General features: G+C 43.5%; 1 protein-coding gene across 12 annotated transcripts in view; it reads right to left on the reverse strand.

Annotated features, from left to right (window-relative positions):
• LOC124008153 (calcium/calmodulin-dependent protein kinase type II delta chain) overlaps positions 1 to 13,963 on the reverse strand; it is a 105,976-nt gene extending 92,013 nt beyond the window's left edge. For 7 of the 12 annotated variants that reach the window (XM_046319202.1, XM_046319197.1, XM_046319199.1 and 4 more), the window contains exons 1-2: positions 13,630 to 13,963; positions 12,504 to 12,598 (exon numbers count right to left, since the gene is read on the reverse strand). In XM_046319202.1, the coding sequence (XP_046175158.1) occupies positions 12,504 to 12,598; positions 13,630 to 13,691 (157 nt within the window). In that variant the 5' untranslated portion in view covers positions 13,692 to 13,963. The remainder of the gene's footprint in view (positions 1 to 12,503; positions 12,599 to 13,629) is intronic. The other 5 variants (XM_046319206.1, XM_046319204.1, XM_046319200.1 and 2 more) reach the window with 2 other exon arrangements.
• Between the last annotated feature and the right edge of the window lie 8,484 nt (positions 13,964 to 22,447).

Below are 22,447 nucleotides of genomic sequence, written 5' to 3' on the forward strand. Positions count from 1 at the left end.
CAGAAAAATATTTATACAGTGTGTGCAAATGTAGTAAGATTAGGGAGGTAAGGTAATAAATAGGCCATAGTGGCAAAATAATTACAATTTAGCAATTAAATACTGGAGTGATCGATGTGCAGCAGATGAATGCGCAAGTAGAGATACTGGGGTGCAAAGGAGCAAAAAAGATAATCAATATGGGGATGAGGCAGTTGGGTGGGCTATTTACAGATGGGCTGTGTACAGTTGCAATGATAGCTAAGCTGCTCTGACAGCTGATGCTTAAAGTTAGAGAGGGAGATATAAGTCTCCGGCTTCAGTGATTTTTGCAATTAGTTCCAGTCATTGGCAGCAGAGAACTGGAAGTAAATGTGGCCACGTAGACAGACATTCTCGTTTCCTCTTAAAATTGCAGGAAATACGAATTAAAATCACTGATGAATTCTGTTCATGTCTTATAATAAATTTGGGCAAATGAATAAATTCTCAATACATTTCATTGATTTCCTACCAAGTTCAATATATGTTTTTATATTGTTGAATTATGGTTTTAATGTCTGGATTCCGTGATTCCATCCACATTCTCTACATCTCAGATTTGAATAGGGCCCCACATCAGCTCCAGGCTAGTACTTGGACTAACTGAACAAAGAGGGAAAAACATACTTTCCCATGAATCTCATTGTGTCCATGGGAATGCCAAGATTATTCTCTCAGCCCTGGGATGGCGGGGTTTCAGCTGATCTTTTCCTCTGTTACTGACTGTTGAGCTGCTGTTTTTCCACAAACAGAAAATATTAGCTGGCTTGATGTCCGACCACTGGCCGATATTTTCCAATGTAGGCCTGAACTGTCAACCAAACAAGCTTGCCGTTGTGGATTAGTAGCATTTGACCTACAAGTATGTCTTCGTTGCTAGCTTAGTAACCAAGAGAGAAATTTAAGCAACAACTTTATAGAAAGACAGAGTTGGCACCAAAAACGGATACTTCCTGATCTTACCATGCAGAAAGAAGTACAAAAACATACGCATGAAAAATATGAACCAATTTAGAGAAGGGGGGAAAAAAAAATCACCAAATGAGAGATATGAAGAGAGTACAGAAAGCACTACTCCCCATGACCATGCATTGACAGAAGCGTGTGAGGAAAAATAGGCTTGTCCACCTAACACCTCCACACGCCAGTCAAAGAGCGTGGGTTGGCACTCGTCCCTATGGAGTTTCACCATCGCACGAGCCTCTGAACTTACACTTCGACCCACTTCGGGAATCCCCAGTGCAAGGACAAGCAACCTTGAATGTCAGCACTGTACTGCAAATAATTCCCTCAAACGTTAAAGCATTATCACTGTTGTTAAAGCAGTGGGCTGCCAAATGGTGGATACAGGAAAGGGACAAACAATGAAATAAGAGTGGGTATATCACACATGCACATCGTGACAAAATGCCAACTGCACACAGGCACAAGAAAGCAGCTCACTAGTTACTAAACAGAAATGTATTTGAGAACAGGGACAGACTGACTTGATAACACATGAGCTAACTCAAGCAAAACAGTGCAGGGCAGTGAACCAAGGCCAATCCACCGCGTACACGTTTCTCCCTGCTTTCAGTAGAGTCTGATAACACCACACCATGTAAGGACATAGACAGGTTGCCCCTATGTGTCACACTACAGCAGTGTTTCCCCAACACTGGTCCTCCAGTAGCCACAACGGCACACATTTCTGTTGTAACCCGGGCCAACACACTGCATTTCAACTTGTCAAGGTCTTGATGATTAGTTGACAAGTGGAATCAGGTGTGCTTGTCTGGAGCCCAACCAAAATATGTACTGTTGGGGGTACTCGAGAACTGAATTTGCGATACACTACTCTACAGTAGTGACGAGGGGGGGGATAGAGTTATATACACACACACATATACAGTGCCTTCGGAAAGTATTCAGACCCTCGACTTTTTCCACATTTTGTTATGTTACAGCCTTACTCTAAAATTGATTTTTTAAAATAATAATCCCCAGCAATCTACACAATATAGCCCATAATGACAGAGCAAAAACAGAAATGTCTTATTTACATAAATATTCAGACCCATTGCTATGAGAATCTAAATTGAGCTCAGGTGCATCCTGTTTCCATTGATCATCCTTGAGATGTTTCTACAACTTGATTGGAGTCCACCTGTGGTAAATTCTATCGATAGGACATGATTTGGAAAGGGACAGAGTTGGATGTCAGAGCAAAAACCAAGCCATGTAGTCGAAGGAATTGTCCGTAGAGCTCCGAGACAGGATTTTGTCGAGGCACAGATCTGGGGAAGGGTACCAAAACATTTCTGGAGCACTAAAGGTCCCCAAGATTACAGTGGCCTCCATCATTCTTAAATGGAAGAAGAAGATTGGAAACACCAAGACACTTCCTAGAGCAGGCCGCCCGGCCAAACTGAGAAATCAGGGGAGAAGGGTCTTGGTCAGGGAGGTAACCAAGAACCCAATGGTCACTCTGAAGGAGCTCCAGTTCCTCTGTGGAGATGGGATAACCTTCCAGAAGGGCAACCATCTCTGCAGCCCTCCACCAATCACACCTTTATGGTAGAGTGGCCAGAAGGAAGCCACCCCTCAGTAAAAGGCACATGACAGCCCGCTTGGAATTTTCCAAAAGGCACCGAAAGACTCAGACCATGAGAAACAAGATTCTCTGGTCTGAAAAAACCTAGATTGAACTATTTGGACTAAATTCCAAGCGTCAAGTCTGGAGGAAACCTGGCACCATCCCTACGGTGAAGCACAGTGGTGGCAGCATCATGCTGTTGTTCAGCGGGAGGGATCAGGATCGAGGGAAGGATGAACGGAGCAAAGTACAGAGAGCTCCTTGATGAAAGCCTGCTCCAGAGCACTCAGAACCTCAGACTGGGGGCGAAGGTTTACAATGATCCTAAGCACACAGTCAAGACAACGCCGGAGTGGCTTCAGGACAAGTCTCTGAATGTCCTTGAGTAGCACAGCCAGAGCCTCTCTGGAGAGTCCTGAAAATAGCTGTGCAGCAACGCTCCCCATCCAACCTACTTGAGAGGATCTGCAGAGAAGAATGGGAGAAACTACAAATACAGGTGTGCCAAGCTTGTAGCATCATACCCAAGAAGACTCATGGCTGTAATCGCTGCCAAAATACTGAGTAAAGGATCTGAATACTTAGGTAAATGTTATATTTCAGTGTTGTTTAAAAAAGAAATACTTCACGAAGGCACTGTATATATAGTACCAGTAAACAGTTTGGACACACTCAGTACAGGGTTCTTCTTTATGTTACTATTTTCTATATTGTGGAATAATAGTGAAGACATCAAAACTCTGAAATAACACATACGGAATCATGTAGCAACCAAAACAAGTGTTTTTAAATAAAAGTATTTTACATTTGAGATTCTTCAAAGTAGCCACCCTTTGCCTTGATGACAGCTTTGCACACTCTTGGCATTCTCTAAAAATAAAGTAAAACCCTTGAATGAGTAGGTGTGTCCAAACTTTTGACCGGTACAGTATGTACAGTTGAAGTCGGAAGTTTATATACACTTAGGTTGGAGTCATTAAAATTCATTTTTCAACCACTCCACAAATTTCTTGTTAACAAACGATGGTGTTGGCAAGTCGGTTAGGACATCTACTTTGTGCATGACACAAGTCATTTTTCCAACAATTGTTTACAGATAGATTTCACTTATACGTCACTATCACAATTGCAGTGGGTCAGAAGTTAACATACACTAAGCTGACTGTGCCTTTAAACCTGCTTGTAAAATTCCAGAAAATTATGTCATGACTTTAAAAGCTTCTGATAGGCTAATTGACATAGTTTGAGTCAATTGGAGGTGCACCTGTATTTCAAGGCCTACCTTTAAAGTCAGTGCCTCTTTGCTTGACATCATGGGAAAAATCTAAAGAAATCAGCCAAGACCTCATTAAAAAATTTTTTTTATGTATACCTCCACAAGTCTGGTTCATCCTTGGGAGAAATGTCCAAATGCCTGAAGATACCACGTTCATCTGTATAAACAATAGTACGCAAGTTTAAACACCATGGGACCACGTAGTCGTCATAAAGCTCAGGAAGGAGACGTGTTCTGTCTCCTAGAGATAAACGTACTTTGGTGCGAAAAGTGCAAATCAATCCCAGAACAACAGTAAAGGACCTTGTGAAGATGCTCGAGGAAACAGGTCCTATATCGACATAACCCGAAAGGCCCCTCAGCGAGGAAGAAGCCACTACTCCAAAACTGCCATAAAAAAAGCCAGACTATGGTTTGCAACTGCACATGGGGACAAAGATCGTCGTTTTTGGAGAAATGTCCTCTGGTCTGATGAAACAAAAATAAAACTGTTTGGTCATAATGACCATCGTTATGTTTGGAGGAAAAAGGGGGAGGCTTGCAAGCCGAAGAACACCATCCCAACTGTGAAGCACGGGGTGGCAGCAACATGTTGTGGGGGAGCTTTACTGCAAGGGAGACTGGTGCACTTCACAAAATAGATTGCATCATGAAGAATGAAAATTATGTGGATATATTGAAGCAACATCTCAAGACATCAGTCAGGAAGTTAAAGCTTGGTCGCAAATGAGTCTTGGACAATGACCCCAAGCATACTTCCAAAGTTGTGGCAAAATGGCTTAAAGACAACAAAGTCAAGGTATTGGAGTGACCATCAAAGATCTGACCTCAATCCCATAGAAATGTGTGGGCAGAACTGAAAAAGCGTGTGCAAGCAAGGAGGCCAACAAACCTGACTCAGTTACACCAGCTCTGTAAGGAGGAATGGGCCAAAATTCACCCAACTTATTGTGGGAAGCTTGTAGAAGGCTACCCAAAACGTTTGACCCAAGTTAAACAATTTAAAGGCAATGCTACCAAATACTAATTGAGTGTATGTAAACTTCCTACCACTGGGAATGTGTTGAAAGAAATAAAAGCTGAAAGAAATAATTCTCTCTACTATTATTCTGACATTTCACATTCTTAAAATAAAGTGGTGATCCTAACAGACCTAAAACAGGAAATGTTTACAAGGATTAAATGTTTAAATGCATTTGGCTAAGGTGTATGTAAACTTCCGACTTCAACTGTATTTTGCTTCTGTACAGGTAAAGTTAACTAGCGCTAGTCGGCTGTACCTGTGGCAAAACTCCAGTATTTTCCATCCTATAGTTTGCTCTCAATCTTTTTAAATAGTGAGACATGTTGTCATCACCATTTCCTTGACTGATCAAAACTGGTTCTCATGCGCTCTAGTCTCTCTGCAGCAAACATATACTGATTGTACAAAACCCCTCCTGCCCTCAGAATAGCTTTAATTTGCCAGGGATGGAACTCTACAAGGTGTTGAAAGCATTCCACAGGCCCAAGTTGACTCCAATGCTTCCCACAGTTGTGTCAAATCATCTGGATGTCCTTTGAGTGGTGGACCATTCTTGATACACGCGGAAAACTATTGAGTGTGAAAAACCCAGCAGCGTTGCAGTTCTTGACACAAACCGGTGCGCCTGGCACCTACTGCCATACCCCGTTCAAAGGCATCTTTTGTCTTGCTCTTTCACCCTTTGAATGGCACACATACACATCCATGTCCCAATTATCACAAGGCTTAAAAAAATAAATGTTCTTTACCCAGTCTCCTCCCTTTCATCTACAAAGATTGAAGTGGATTTAACAAGTGACATCAACACAGGATCATAGCTTCTACCTGGATTCAACTGGGTATGGAAAGAGCAGGTGTTATTCAAGTTTTGTACACTCAGTGCATAGTGAGCAATATGTTTGGAACATCGAATTGCAATACATATAGAATCGCGGGAATCACAATACATATCGTATCGACACCTAGGCATTATGATAATATCATATCGTCAGGTCCCTGGAACTTCCCAGCCCTACTCTACAGTACTGCTCATTATTAGTAGCCTACTCAATGCCATTAGGCAGGATAAGATTTCAAAATGCTGGTGCTAAATTTACAGCTTGGATACAGTGGCTTGTTTTATCACCACATAAACCTGTGACGTATGATCCCCAGCCTGTTAAGTATGTTACTCCAGCCCTTGTATCTGGCATAGACACAGAGCTGGGGTTTCCGTCTAAAGTGGCCGTCAGTTCAGAAATGGGAGACACGATCTCTCCTGCTCTCAGGTAAGGGCAGCCAAAGCTCAGTGGAGTCACTCAGTCAAGCCAATCCTAGCCTGGGATCAATCATGGGGGAAAAAAACTCAATAAACTTCTCCTCAACCCTCCCTGGGCCTCCCTCTATTCATCACCTCAGCAATCTAATCGTCGACTTACTCTATGTAGCTAGCAGAGACAATGGGGATTGTGTAAGAAAAAGGCTACCGTTTCCTCGTTCCAGCTCCGTTATTTCCTTCCCTATTGTTCTCCCACGCTTATTTTATTAAATGTTCTGTTCTAGACATGTTGTCTAGCACCTGTCTGTGATAGGACTAAGAGACAGGAATGTAATCCTATTCATCCCTCACTCCATCCCTGTCCTAGTCTCTATCCCTCCGTCGCCCGAGCAGACTGTTCTCAGACTGTATGTGCAGCAAGGAAACCCCGGATTCCCCACGAGACATCGCGTGTGTGTCTTAGTGTGTCTGTCAGCAGCCCATTAAAGGCTTGTGGAGGGAAATCAGACAAGCATAATGGCATACAGACAGCGGGGAGCCACGACCCACAAGCTCCCTCAGAGAGAAGGATGGAGAGAATAAAAGAGAAAAAACAGGTCAGAGAGCTGCTTCCTAGACAGGTCGGTCCAATGTAAGGAGGAAAGACTTGCTATAGTAGCACCAGGAAATAGACACACAAAAGGTCATAAAGAAAGCATGTCTATTTCTACCACGTGTAGTTTCGCTTCAAACACGGGTCCATTCCCATAGTGACTGGGGTTGTGACACAATAGGCAACACTGTGAATCGTGTACTGCTAATCTGAAATCAAAGTAGGTTATTAACCAATGTTGTTATGACTTGCATAATCACAAGCTACGGTATTTATGCCTCGCCACGAGGAGTACTAAGGGTATGAAAGTGAAACAGGAACTGTAAAGATAGACGTTGACAAGCAGTCACAAAAGACGCCTGACCACATCCAACTACTGTCATGTTCATACAGTCATGTTCATACAGTCATGTTCATACAGTCATGTTCATACAGTCATGAATGTACACTGTACCCTCAAAAGATAAGGGAGAAAGAGCAAATTGGGGGACGTTGGTTTGCAGGTCAATTGGTTAAGCCCAAAAGTGAAGAGGAGTCTTGAAGAACTCTCCTGTCATTGACTGAGGTCAGAGGGGGTATTGTAATTCTCACAGCCTGACAGAGCTTTGAGACCAGTGACCAACAAACTAGAACCACATACCGCATTCGTCTGGGCTTGGCTAGAAGGGATACAGCTCATGTCAAACTCCTGCGAGAGTTTGAAACTTTTTCTGCCGAAGTTGGGACTTTGGTGTGTGTTCAGAATCATTACATTTTGTTACATTTTTCCCCCCACAAAAAATTTAGACGTTAAATGCTGTAGTTGGGCTCCCGAGGGGCGCAGCGATCTAACAGGCTGACTACACCGCTCGCGTCGCATGAGCGAGCGTGGCAAAACACATTTACAAATCTGTTATTCAATTATTGCGCGCGCCAACAAGGGTCTGTGTTGCCAAGGGTTAAAATATAACTGCTAGGATCGCACTGCAAGTCCTGCCTCTCCCATCTCCTCATTGGTTTCTAGAAGCAGGCACCCACGTGCCATCTCCTCATTGGCTATACCCACGTGGGTGACTGAAAGACGAACGAGGTCAGTGGCAGTAATGCACCTAATTTATGAAAAGTTGCCAATCGCAATATAAAGTTATAAAGTTAAGAGAAGAAAAAGCCTGGAAGGAGGCGAGATGACTAGAAACGATTCAGTTGACCGTTTTATGTGTGGATTAATTGTCGGAAGTAGAGGATCTTGTTATTTTACCTTAAATGCACAACTCAATGTTTATATCCCATGACAAATTATCTAGCAACAGCAAGTTAGCTAAATAGGATAAATTAGCTAGCAAGTGCAAGCTAAATTGCCATAAATGTTTAATGCTTTTCAGAGTTTGTTTTGATATTTTAACCTGCGTGTTGTGATCGCGTTTGGTGTGGGGGAACAAAATAAATTTATGCTCGATGGTGCACACGCGCAGCCGGTCTGGGTTCCGTGTAAGGCACTGCATCTCAGTGCTTGAGGCACCACTACAGACACCCTGGTTAGAATCCAGGCTGTATCACAACTGGCCGTGATTGAGAGTTCCATAGGGCGGCGCACAATTTGGTTGGTGTAGGCCGTCATTGTAAAAAAAGAATTTGTTCTTAACTTGCCTAGTTAAATAAAGGTTCAATTTAAAAAAACATTCGCGGTGGAAATACCTACAACGAGGACAGGCAATTATTTTCCCGAGTACCATCTCCCGTTCGTTGATTCTAGCAGCTAAGAGGGCAAACCGGGTGAGTCCGAACCATGCACTTCCAACGATGATGACAGCTCTCTGGCTGGACAAGAACAGGTGTTCGCACCAGGCCTCGCCACACCTCCAAACAATGCCGGCGAAGACCCTACAATCTTGGACCCAGACTCGTTGCTCCCCATCCCCGGTGACAGTGGTGGTGCTGCTGCTAAATCCGACTCCCAGACAACAACAAACAAAAAAAGATCCCTGTGAGTGGCCAAAATATAGGAATGGATCTTTACAGGATATGTTAGTGCAGGCTGGGCCACATCAGGATAAGGAGGGGAATTGGCCTAAACACAGAATTACATAGATAATTGGAGTTTATTTCTTCATCTTCCAAAGAATAAGTGGTAAACCTACGTGTTTGACAGACAATTATCCTATCCATAGATGTCAGTAAAGCCAAATACTCCCAATATTGTCACATGCACTGATTAAATACCTTGGTGTCTGGGAAGGTCTTGACCTGTGTTTGACCTAAACCAGGGATCGAATTGAGTGAGGTTATCACATATCCCTGTTGCCCTTTTCTTTAACAAAGGATATATATTGTTTGCTTTATATTTTGAAATAAATACATAAAACGTATCCAGATTATATCAAGCGTTCTATAACAATGCTTAACTCGGTGATGCCTTATGGCAGAAACAAGCTCTAAAATGGCCACGAAAGACGTGACTCCGATGCATATGGGGATATCGATTTTGCTAAACTGCAGCCTATAATATTAGAGGACATTAAAAAAATAAAAAAATAAAAATTGCTATTCTGTCCCTGTTAATTGATCTCATCTCTTTCTGAAAAGATGTTTGTTTAAACCCAGGCAGCTTTTAGGGAAACACTACTGTTGTTGGGTTATACAACGGACGAGTAGCCAGCAGTTGAAGCTTACAGTTTTCTGCATCAGTAGAGCCTCTGTCTAAGTGGAAAGGTAACGTTTGAAAGTGCCAAGCTTAGATTCATTAGAATGTCTAAGATGTAATTATTTTTGTCTCGCCTAGGACGGCAGAACGTCCAGGGCCAGCCCTGGCTATCGTACTCCAGAATAATTTGTTTTGGGAGGGAAAAAAGTGGACCATGTTAGCTACCGCCTGAGACCTAATGATACAGCTGCCCAGAGTGAAGAAACTCGCATTGGCAAGCACCTGAATACAACACTGGTGCACTTGCCATTCGCACCGGCTTGTTGTCATGCATGATGCACTCCAAGGGCAGTAATAGCTAGGCATGTCACTGTGACATCTAGATGGTGACCAACATTACAAGTTAGATTTCCTCTTGCCCATTGAAATAATTTATTAAGAATATTTTTTAAATGTAATTAGTGTCAGATTGAACAGCTAGTTATGCTGGCTAAATCCGAGTTCATAGCGAGAGTGTGATGTCACTGACATAAACTGTATCCCTTCTAGCCATTCTTCTTGCTGACATTAGCTCAGCTGGTATTTACCAGAGTTGTGGACTTGAGTCACATGACTTTGACTCAAGTCTGACTTGAGTCACAAATTCTGACTTGAAGCTGACGCCTTGAAAATATTCGGCCAGGTTTTGTAACATTTTGTCACAAATTGTGTGGCAGAGTCTCCATGCATGACTCTCCACGCAGCCATAGACAGTAGTCACAGCGTCGCCCTAGCAAAACAAACGTGCAACAGATTGGCTAGTGAAATGCACACTAGGCCCTCTGATTGGACAAGCAAAGTCAAACACAGGTCGGGTGAGCAAGGGAACAGATTGCTGTGCAGCTATAAGATCGGAGGTCAGTGCAAACATCTAATTTTAAGGGGAGAAAATTGCCTGCTACAAAATGCTTTGGTGATCAAGAATATTAACCAGATAGAACAATGAGCCACATATTTCACCGGATGTATAAACGTGAAGCATCTGGTTGGCGTTTCCACTCTGTATCAAATATGGTGATGAGAGGAAGCCCAGGGTGCCGGCAGTGAGGGAAGATGGAGCGATATGGATTTTGGCCTACATTCAGATCATTTTCTCATCAATGAAACATTTGGATTGCCCTACAGTTTTCGGTTTCCAAAACAAGAATCTGTAACAAGAGTGGACTCTGTTTTTTTCTTCTTTCTCTTCTTCTTTACACTATGCCAAAGTTTCTAAAACTTCAGTTGTTTAGAAGAAGTGCAAGGACGAATTGAGTTAAATGCTAGAATGTGCCAATTGTATCTTACTAGCTCGCGCTTGGCTCTGCCCACCTCCTTTGTTTGTTCTGCCCACTAAGGATTCATTGGAAACAACAGGCTCTGATCTATCTTGGGTTAGTTATAAAGATCTTTGCATTACTTGCAAGCTCACCAGCAATGAGGCATCAAGCAACAATTACTACAATAGGCCTACTGGTCTTTTGGTATGTCAAAATTGCTTGAAATTGATGATTTACTTATGAAGCTTACATTTGGAATTTGTTGTTCAAATTTAATTATTACTGTGGCCAGGACGCACCACAGACACGTGTCTCCACTTGCGCTCTCCAAACTCTTATTGTTGAAATGTTTGCTCTTGCTTTCACACGTTTAAATGCATATTTGGTCAATCTATATCCCATCTAATCCTACAATAGTTGCTAGCGTTTCAACATTCCATCCCGTACCGTTTATTGCAACACAGATATTTCTGTTTCATGTTTGATACCTTTAAAATGGACCAGATCTTACCCTCAAGGGCGCAATGAACGTTCGCAAGACTTAAGTTCTGTTCATTTAACTCAACGTGTGTTTCCTTTGTTCATGTTTCCCGGGTTATGTCAGAGTTCCATGTGTCCTGCGTTTCTCATTCTGGTGGTGCGTAATAGGAGGGCTTTGGGGTCAGAACGTTGAATAAGAGAAAATGATTGTTCCATGTATGAATGGTGATGAAATAGCATTAATAATCATTAAGTCTGATTAAGATGAATGTACCAATGTAACAATGACTGTGGAAATTGCCTTTAGGGGGGGGACATTGTAGAACCAGTTTATTGGTTGTAATTGCCATTTGGTTACTTGTATGGTCCTGCGAGTGGCCAATTGCTTATATGTACCCGTTTGTAATCCTGTTAGAAAGGTCTGATTTGGTTTCTCAAGGGGAGGCTGTGCAGCCTTGCTCTCTACCTGTGTGTTTAGATAGGACAGGTGAAGCCTGCCTGATACAGAGGCTATTTCTTTTGGCTGTTGCCCGTGTACATTTGGAGAATCTAAATGCATATTCTGTATGATATGGTGTTTTCACCATTGGATCACCAAGACCTGTAAATAAATCTAGACTCTGCGCACGTCAACCTGCCTTGCCTACTGCGGATTTCATGCCCTTACGACTGCTACAAAGTCCCTCATTTTTTACAAATTGCATGATCAAAATGTGTTGAGGGCAAAATAATGAAAAGAGCGGTGTCTAGTAGCCAAAATAAATACACAGATTTGTAGTTGACGAAGTCTTAGCATGTATAGATTTTTTTTTATACACTTGATTTGAAGAAAACTAGTGACTCGACTTGCTTTTATAATGTACGACTTGGACTTGGCTCGATTTGACCCGTTCTACTTGGGACTTGACTTGAGACTCCGACCTTGACTCAAATGAGTGTGACTTGGTCCCAGCTCTGGTATTTACTGAGAAATATGTGGCAACAATGGGTGCTTCTCTGCAACTACATACCACAGGGCTTCCTAAACTCGGTCCTCGGGACCCCAAGGGGTGCACGTCTTGGTTTTCGCCCCTAGCACTACACAATTGATTAAAATAATCAACTAATCATCAAGCTTTGATCATTTGAATCTGTGTAAAAAAATAAAATAAAAGTGCATCCCTTGGTGTCCCGGGGACAACGTTTTTGGGAAACGCTTGCATACCACGTATGTACCATGTTCCCGTGTAATTTGAAGATAAATACCAGGCAAAAGCCACCACCCATGCATCTCACTGAAAACTTTTGACACAACAGGGAGTTGTTGGGATATTCAGTGGTTTTCAACAGAGACTGCAAAGACATGGTAGAGGCACCTACCCCGAGCAGATAGCTTCTTGGTGTTGATGATTTTGGCAGCATACTCCTGTCCGCTGGAGATCCTCATGCATCTTTTCACTATGGAGAAAGCTCCCCTTTAGGAAAACATAAAAACAGATGAGTACTCAAACAATGGCTCTATCCCTATATCACCTGTGCGGTAATAATTAACTGTTACGCTACACTTAATAAGCTGATTGACTTGACTTTAAAATGGTCATTTATTGAGACATAAAAAAGGCAGTGGTGACAAATCAAAACATTTGTTTCTATCGTTTTAAACAGGTGAGACAAAAAAAAAGGTGCCCCGTGGATCCCTGGGTAACTAGTCAAATTTGAGAAGAATTGCATATAATCCAGCACATGTAATGCCAAAGAAAGAAAAATAGACTACAAGCACTGGAGCCTCGCACCACTTCTTGACACGTCGCTGAAAATAGCACTGAAGACAGAGAAAGTGCTAGTGACATAATTGTCCCCACCCCTGCAAAGGCGCCCTGCGCTGGTACAGTAGGGCAGTCTAGTCAATAATGCCAAGGGCATCTTCTCAGTCACACAGGGACAGAGGGCTGTTGCCAATTTAAAACGGTGACCCTTGGACTTTCAATAAACCATCATTAATATCAATGTGTTGACAACAACTGCAAGAACAGCATAATGACACGTGGGCATTGGGCAATAATAATAAAGAGCGGATCAATAGGTCACATTTACATGGGCACTTTCATTTAGCTGAGAGCTGAGGATGACATTGCTTCTGAAGAAAGGTATTTCGATAAACTTGGAGGCGCTACCCTTTATAAACGAAAACGCACCACTTGGGAATTTCAACGCCCTTACTACAATGGTTACTCCACTGAAAGGGCGGGGACTTGCCAAGAGCTATTGAAATACTACGTAAACATTAAACCGAATTAAAAATACATTTTTTTAAACGCTTATAGAGAGGACAGGTTTAGGATAATTATTTAAAGACAACTTGTAAATACAGTAGGCGCCGTTTCTGTGCACCACGCAGGTAACAGGTAATCTTATTAAGAACCAATCGTTTAGAGCGTCAGTACTTAAACATAACGCAATCAAGATGGCTTAAAAAATGTATTTTTTTAAACATTGTAATACTTACTTTCCCAGCTCTTCGTATAGATTATACTCGTCGGTAAATCTGGTACAGGTTGTCGAAGCCATGGCAAAGGATAGGGAAGACTGTCTCTTGTAGGTTAGGACTGTAAAACCTCAAAAGCCACTCGAGTTTCTCTGCTGTGTTTCAAATTGACAATATTCTAGCTCAAACGATAAACCAAATTCACAAAATAAGCTTTAAACTTCAAATACATTTACTCTTCCAGCTCCGTTTCCGAATCCAAGAATGGTTATTGGCACGGGAGTTTAGGGGTTGTCAGGGACGTCGAGACCTGCTGTTCTCTGTGCCTGCCTACTGACACTTCACTTAGGCTGCGAGACTTTTTCTATCAAGCTCTTCCTGGTTGTGTGACCACTGTACAACGCCTCCCCCTAGCTGTAACCACGGACCCCCATGGAGGGTACAGAGGCCTATAGACACTACATGACCAAAGGTATGTGGACACCTGCCCATCGAACATCTCATTCCAAAACCATGGGAACTGATATGGAGTTGGTCCCCCCCTTTGCTGCGCTCCACTAGATGTTGGAACATTGCTGGGGGGACTTGATTCCATTCAGCCACAAGAGCATTAGTGAGGTCGGGCACTGATGTTGGGTGATTAGTCCTTGCTCGTAGTCTGCATTCCAATTAATCCCAAAAGGTGTTTGAGGTCAGAACTCTGTGCAGGCCAGTCAAGTTCTTCCACACCGATCTTGACAAACCATTTCTGTATGGACATCGCTTTGTGCACAGGGACATTGTCATGCTGAAACAGGAAAAAGCCTTTCCCCTATATATGATTTTTATTTATTTATACCCCTTTTTCTCCCCAATTTCATGTTATCCAACTGGTAGTTAGTCATGTCTCATCGCTGCAACTCCCTTACAGACTCGGGAGAAGAGAAGGTCAAGAGCCATGTGTCCTCTGAAACAAACACGACCCAACCAAGCCACCTTGCTTCTTGACACAATGCCCGCTTAACCCAGAAGCCAGCCACACCAATGTGTCAGAGGAAACATTGTACACATGGTGACCGTGTCATTGTGCAAGCAACCGGTCCGCCACAGGAGTCGCTAGAGCGCAATGGGACAAGGACATCCCTGCCGGCCAAACCCTCCCCTAACCCGGACAATGCTGGGCCAATTGTGTGCCGCCCCATGGGTCTCCTGGTCACGGCTGGCTGCGACAGAGCCTGGACTCGAACCAGGATCTCTAGTGGCACAGCTAGTGCCTTAGACCACTGTGCCAAATCAGGAGGCTTCCCCAAACGGATGCCACAAAATTGGAAGCACAGAATCATCTAAAATGTAATTGTATGCTGTCGTGTTAAGATTTCCCTTCACTAGAACGAAGGGGCTTAGCCCGGTCCATGAAAAACAGCCCCAGACCATTATTCCTCCTCCACCAAAATTTACAGTTGGCAATATGCACTTGGGCAGGTAGCGTTCTCCTGGCATCCGCCAAACCCAGATTCGTCCGTCGGACTGCCAGATGGGGAAGCATGATTAATCATTCCTGGGAATGCGTTTCCACTGCTCCAGAGTCCATTAGCGGCGAGCTTTATACCACTTCAGCCTACGCTTGGCTGAACTCTAAAATCACGTCAAACTCATTCAGCGAAGGACAAACCAAAACCTGCAGACACTAGGCCCTCTGTGGAATGAATTTGACACCCCTACCTTATATAGCCCCACAGTGAAGGTGTCATAATACCCATAAAACCTAGTGGTCAAACAGGGAAATGGTTCCAATCGTTTTTTTCCCCCCAACATACATTTTCCCATAGGAGATTGTTTCGTGTAGGTTTACCCTTGGTGTGACATTTTGATAACCATGTAAATCTTTCTCGGACAAGGTGACTTATCAATACATTCAGCTCTATTTACTCTCAGATTAAAAAATGCTAATTAGCATCAAAATAGACATCATGAGGCCTCCTGAGTGGTGCAGCGGTCTAAGGCACTGCATATGGCAGTGTTTGAGGCGTCACTATAGACCCGGGTTTGATCCCAGGCTGTGTCACAACCGGTCGTGACTGGGAGTCCCATAATTGGCCCAGCATCGTCCGGGTTAGCGGAGGATTTGGCCGGGGGTGGCTTTACTTGGCTCATCATGCTCTAGTGACTCCTGCACGCCAGGCGCCTGCAGGCTGACTTTGGTCGTCAGTTGAACAGTGTTTCCTCCGACACATTGGTGCAGCTGGCTTCCAGGTTAAGTGGGCAGGTGTTAAGAAGCGCGGTTTGGCGGGCCATGTTTCTGAGGATGCATGACTCGACTTTAGTCTCTCCCGAGCCCGTTGGGGAGTTGCAGCAAAAAGAAAAGATCGTAATTGGATATCCTGAAAAATGGGGTAAAAAAATGAAACAAAGTAGACATCATGCAAGACTACAAATCCCTGCAAGCTCCTGCACGTCATCTCTCTGAAGCCTTTTGGACAAATTAAACCAGGAGAACATGGTTGAGCATTATGAGGTTTACTTTGCACCTGCTGTTAATTGGGTGTATATCACATGAACCGCTTTTAGCCAATAATCTAGTCTAGGCTACTCTAATCCAGGAACCAATAGGGTGTCGGAACATTTTTTATCACTGAAGTTGTTTTTAGCTCTTGTGAATGAATGAATTAATGAATGAATTAACGTTTTTAAATCCAAAATCCTGTTAATAGGAGAATTGAAACACATGTTGATTGTGCAACATATTGTATCAGCGTGCATCACGCACAAAGGTTCCATTGGGTACAAGCACCTCCAACAGAGGTGTCATGCCCTTAGGGGGCACAGGGGCACGTAACCCCCACAGATGTCCTGAAATTGTTTTGTTTTTATTTAAGCCAGTTTGCTACAGCAGGAAAATAATCCTGCAATAATAGCAAATGTGATTTATTATGTGGATTATAATTCATGGACATTTTTTGTAAGGGAAAGTCAAGTCTGTAATTTCAATGTGGACATTTTAAAAATGTCAGAAACCTTTTTAAAACACAAATACACTACAAGTTAACTTGCAACAGGGTGATCAAATTAAGATCCTACATCTGTAGCAAATTTATGAAGTTGGCTAGCTAACCCAGATAGGTTCCCAACCTCATAACTAGCTGCCAAGAAGACATTTCAGGTGATCAATGAAGTTAGAGTAGCTAGCTTGTCTAATGATCTTAGCTGGCATACCTGCTGGTATACCTGCTGGCATACCTGCTGGCATACCTGCTGGCATACCTGCTTGCAAGGTTGGTAGACTTTAGAACAGCAAGAAATGACTAAATGTACTGAATAAGACTCACATTCTTGTCAATCATTTACCCAGATGTTAGCAAAGAGAAGCATATTTATTCATTTAAAAAATACCAAACAAATCAGGAGGATACAGACAGATCAAAAGGTATGCTTAGATATGCAGAACTTTTTTTGTTTAATATATAGAATTAAACATAATGATTATGGCTCTAGATTTTAGGAAAAAAATATGTTTCAGATGTTTGAAATATAAATGCAAAATTCTCAAGGTTCCAGACCAGCCCCCCTCCAGCCCACCCCCCAGCCATCCTCACATACTTTGTGCCTCCTCAGATTTTCGGGGTGCATGACGCCCCTGACCTTCATGATATTCATTGGCATTCATTACTTATGCATACAGTTGAACAGTCATTCAACAACCTCAACAATATTTGGCTGCATTTAGACAGGCAGCCAGCCCAATTCTAATCTTTTCCATTCTAATTGGTCTTTTGACCAATCACATCAGATATTTTTCAGGGGGCTGATCTAATTGGTCAAAATACCAATTAGTGAAACACATATCAGAATTGGGCTGCCTGTCTAAATGCAGCCTAAAAGTTATTTGTGTATATTTAAATTAGTATTTATTGTGGTTTTATTGACTTTCTAGGATGAGAAAAACGGAAAAGTGGGAGGAGTGCAAGTCAGGGTTTAATATACAGACCTAAGCTTGTCGCCTGCCTTCCTTCCTTTGGGACAACGACTCCCATTGTTAGGCCGGAGATATGAACATCTCGTCATTATATACAGATCTCTGCCATGGTCAGTGGCACTAAACACTAGAACCAGGATGGGCAAAAAACGGAACTCGTCATGAGAGGCCGCAGTGGCTCGTGGGTCTGCGTACCCACAGCTATACATGTTACGAATGACTGAGGTGTCTGTACTGGCCTAAAGATTTTTGGACTTACACCGCCCTCTTGTGGATCTGTAAGGAAGATGCATGCACGTTGCCCTGCCCCATGTCTCACTGCTCAGTCTAGACTTCACTGCTCGATTGCCTGATTATGGTTGTGTCCTGTGTGATCAAAACCGACCACATTACATTTCATGCCCAGTAAACTGTCACACACACACACACACACACACACACACACACACACACACACACACACACACACACACACACACACACACACACACACACACACACACACACACACACACGAAACTGACCAGAATGTCAGGCACTGACCATATGAGGAAGGGATGTGAATAATTTGTTAAAGAATGATTTGGGCAAGAGAGAGACGTATATGTTGACAGAGATAAGAGGTAACTGAGACATATTTATACACACTCTACAAAACATCCTATGCGGAGTCGCCAGTTTTGATTATGATTGACAGTTTGCCGTTTAAAAAAACAAACCCTCTATTCTCCAAGGTGGTCTCACACAGTATGATCCTATCTTAATATGCACGATCTAAAAGGAAATTTCAATTGACATTACATTTAATTAACAGCACATTTCTCTTCATTTCTTCTCCACACATGGACTTCACAAAGAATCGTAGCTCTTCTTATCTTTCCATCTGTTTTAGTGTGAAGGTCAACAAAAGACCACTAGAGCCCAGAAGGGATTGAACCTAGGTCTCCTCGTTGCAAAAAAAAAACGTATTTGGAGTGGAAAGAATAGAGAAGAGAGATCACGAGAGGCATTTCAGCCCACTAGTGCGGTATACTAGCATTCCCAATATTTTCCTTTAACTCATGTCGTTGGATCAGATTCCAAGTGCTCGTTTAAAGGGGAAACTCAACCTCATTCACCTAATACCATGAGAAGAACCCTGGGAAAACCAAAAGCCTTATAATTGGTAGCCTACAACTATAGTTGGGTTTAGAGGGTTCAGAGTATTTCCTGGTCAGGGTACCTGGTCAGAAAAAAACTCATGGCTCTAATCATGATCACTGATCTGTGGAGGATCATGGATACATTAATTCATTCATGGTGGAAACCTATCCAGTCCATTCACCCATCAGTGTTTCTGAAAGAGAGGAGAGGAAAGGAGAGAGAGAGGGGAGAGGAAAGGAGAGAGAGAGGGGAGAGGAAAGGAGAGAGAGAGAGGGGAGAGGAAAGGAGAGAGAGAGGAGAGAGAAAGGAGAGAGAGGGGAGAGGAAAGGAGAGAGAGAGGGGAGAGGAAAGGAGAGAGAGGAGAGGAAAGGAGAGAGAGAGGAAAGGAGAGAGAGAGAGAGAGAGAGAGAGAGAGAGAGAAATGAGAGAGAGAGAGGAGAGGAAATGAGAGAGAGGGAGGAGAGGAAAGGAGAGAGAGGAGAGGAGAGGAAAGGAGAGAGAGAGGAAAGGAGAGAGAGGAAAGGAAAGGGAAAGGAGAGGAGGGGAGAGGAAAGGAGAGGAAAGGAGAGAGAGGGGAGAGGAAAGGAAACCGCTGGGACACAGCCAGGGATGTGAACAGCTGAATGGTGTAATGTGGGAGGAACGATGAGGAAGCGATTGTTCCCTCCATCCTGCCACCCATACTTCTAATATCTTTGGAGGGCTGCCACTCCACTTTTCCCTTTTCCTCCCTTCTTCTTCTCTTTCTCTCTCCCGCTTTCTTTCCCCTCTCTCTTTCTCCCTCTCACCCTCTTCCTTTCTCTCCTACCCCATCTCTCCCTCTATCCCCCAAGTTAGGACCTTCATCTGTAGGAAACCTCGGCTGCCAAATAAACTGTGGTCGGAGCCCTCGGGGGGGCAACGAGACTCCCGAGTGGTTTTCGTCTGAACGGTGAAGGGTGGACAGTCGGTAGGAATGGCCTGCGATGTCGATTCTGGCTGGGGCTGACACACCACAGCTGTGCCCTCGCCTCCAGAAGGACCTAGAGAGCTGTGGGGTGCATCGCACTCCCTGGTGGACCAGGCTCTTTAGGCACCCTCCACATGCAGTACAGTGCACATGCCCTCTATGCACACACTCTCTTAATGCATTTATTTGTTAAACGTTGTCTCATCCTCCCGTGGATTGTCAGTGAATAGAGGGTGTGCTCAAAAAGGATGATTAAAACGACTGCTTTCTCTGAGAACCATTAAAGCCTAGTTGAGTGAGAGAGAGAGAGTACTCCTCTTTTCAGAGTCATATAGACAAAGGTGTGAAAACCTCCCTGCCAGGGCTCAGCCTGCTTTCCTGTTTGATACAGACAGAGAAACAAACGGTAGAGAGTGATCTCATACACTTAATTTGGATGGGGAGATGAATTCAAGAACAATTGCAATGTGAATGACTTTGTGTCTCTGACTTGGATAATTTCTGTATGGACATGTAGTACTGTCAGTGTTTGATTTATAAACTGCATGTGATTGATGAAAGAAGGATAAACCGGTGAATCATCAACCATCCCAGGTTACAGCATTGGTCATTTGGCAAGAGAAATAATGTTTTCCATTCTGCCCTTCAACCTGAGAAACATGCCTGTTCCACCCTTAGACTTGCCTCTCATTGTCAGCTATGGGTAGTGGCCACAGTCAAGGGACGGCTAGGGTTAAAAAGGGGTCACTCATGACATCAACGGAGAGAGAGGTTGGGTTAAAGCTGACAGCACAGCTAGAGGGCTAACACCACCACAGGCCTGGACCTGTGTTAGAACGGGAGAAAAGGGAGAAAGGGAGTGAGGGTAGACTATGGAAAGACAGAAGAGTTGACAAGGAAGAGAGAAAGAGGGGGAGCAGGGGACAGACACTGACACGTGAGGTGAGAAGGACAGACAAAACTAGGTTGCAGGCAGGAGAAACAGAGAGAGAGAGGAAAGATGGGCAAAGAGCGAAAGAAAACGACGGGGAAAGTTGGCATGGGAGAGGATGGGGTATAGAGAGAAACAGGAGAGGGGCGGGGGGGGGTGGAGAAAGAGAGCACATGCAGCTAATGGCTGCCAAGAACAGTTCCAGTTGTGCACGAGTGAAATTGCACATTACAGGAAATCCCCATGTCTACTTTCTGGGGCTGGAAAGGAACTCCCAGCCAACAGAATCTGTCCATCGCAACACAGTGAGAGAAGAGGGTTTTCCCCCACACACTCACACATAAGTCCATACACACAGAAACACGCAGACGCACGCACACACATTCTATAGACAGGAAAACACGTGAGCACACACTAACTCCCACATCTCTACAAAAAGGGACTTAAACTCATAAGCTGTGTATGTTGCATTATGTTGCATTACCACCGTTTTGCGAGCACCAGGTATGACAAGCAGTGTGTGTGTGCGACTGCGTGTGTTCCTACATCATAACATCATAACAAAGCACAGCTGCTTCTGTTCCCACAGGCAAAGGATGTAACATCCTGACACATCAATCACTGACCTCAAGGTCAATTCCTGGCGCCACATTACACCATTGACAAATATGAGTGGGGGTGGTGGCCATAGGACTCCATGACTTCTCCTGATTGGAATGTGACCTTCCTGCCAAGAGATTTGGAAGTGCAAGACACGTGCAGTGTTTTCTGTGGGCGTGCATTTTGCAAGGGTGACAAACACGTTTGTCGTTTTCTGGTTGCGTTTTTAGGATTTCACATGGATTATTGTTACCATCTCTGTATTTTCTCCTGCTTGGACATGATCTGTATCCTCTTTCATCACTGGTAGAGAGAGAAATGGTTCAGAACAGGATCTTAGCCGAGTCGTCGTGTTCAGATGTAGTCGTTGGCAGCCGATCCGGCTTTCCCATCCCGTCAGCTAGACATTATTCGACTCATTTGCACCTTGATCAGGCGGAAACTCATACCATACATACTGCGAAGGCGTGGCTGTTCACACGAGTGCTGAATGAAAAGCTACCACAATGACATATTACAACACTTTACCCAGTTCTGTGTATTACTGATTGTTTTGAACCTTTTATATTATTCCAAATGGGTGCTAATGGGCTGTTTATCAAGGAGTTATGAGCATCCTCTTGAGTTGATGTATCACTTTACCTAACTCGGTTACGGGAAGTATTGTACCCACAGTTTTGTCCCCAAAAGAAGGAATTTATTACCAAGAATCACAAGAAAATATGGAGAGAGAGAGAGAGCAGGAGAGAGAGAGAGAGAGCAGGAGAGATAGAGAGAGAGAGCAGGAGAGAGAAAGACAGAAGAGAGTTATGGATTAAACTGTTTCACTGGCAAATGAGTTCGAGGGGGTTCCAGGGGAGCTTCTTGAAATTCTCATGTGCACCAATATTAGCCTACCCACAATGCACTAACCTCCCCCTCTCACTTCTGTTAAAAAAGTGTGACTGCCTTTAAAAAGCAACAAACTGTTTCTAACTCGTTAATTATGAGTCAGCAACGGGTATTCTGTCAAAATGGACTACAAAGTGTAAATAGGATAATTTTGGTCATAAAATTTGTCTCGTCTAAAACGGAGTTTGGAACATTTGTGCGTTACAACGGACATTTAAGGTAGGGTTTTGATTTGACGATGTCCATTTTCCCACTAAAATGGGGTGAACAGCTGCAGTGATTGCTCTCTATCCAATAGCAGACAGTGAGACAGACATGCCCAGCAGCTCCGACTTTGTTTACACGTTACCCATTTTTTTTAAACTTGAGAATC

Source organism: Oncorhynchus gorbuscha, linkage group LG21 (genome assembly GCF_021184085.1).
Source record: "Oncorhynchus gorbuscha isolate QuinsamMale2020 ecotype Even-year linkage group LG21, OgorEven_v1.0, whole genome shotgun sequence".
Lineage (NCBI taxonomy): Eukaryota > Metazoa > Chordata > Actinopteri > Salmoniformes > Salmonidae > Oncorhynchus > Oncorhynchus gorbuscha.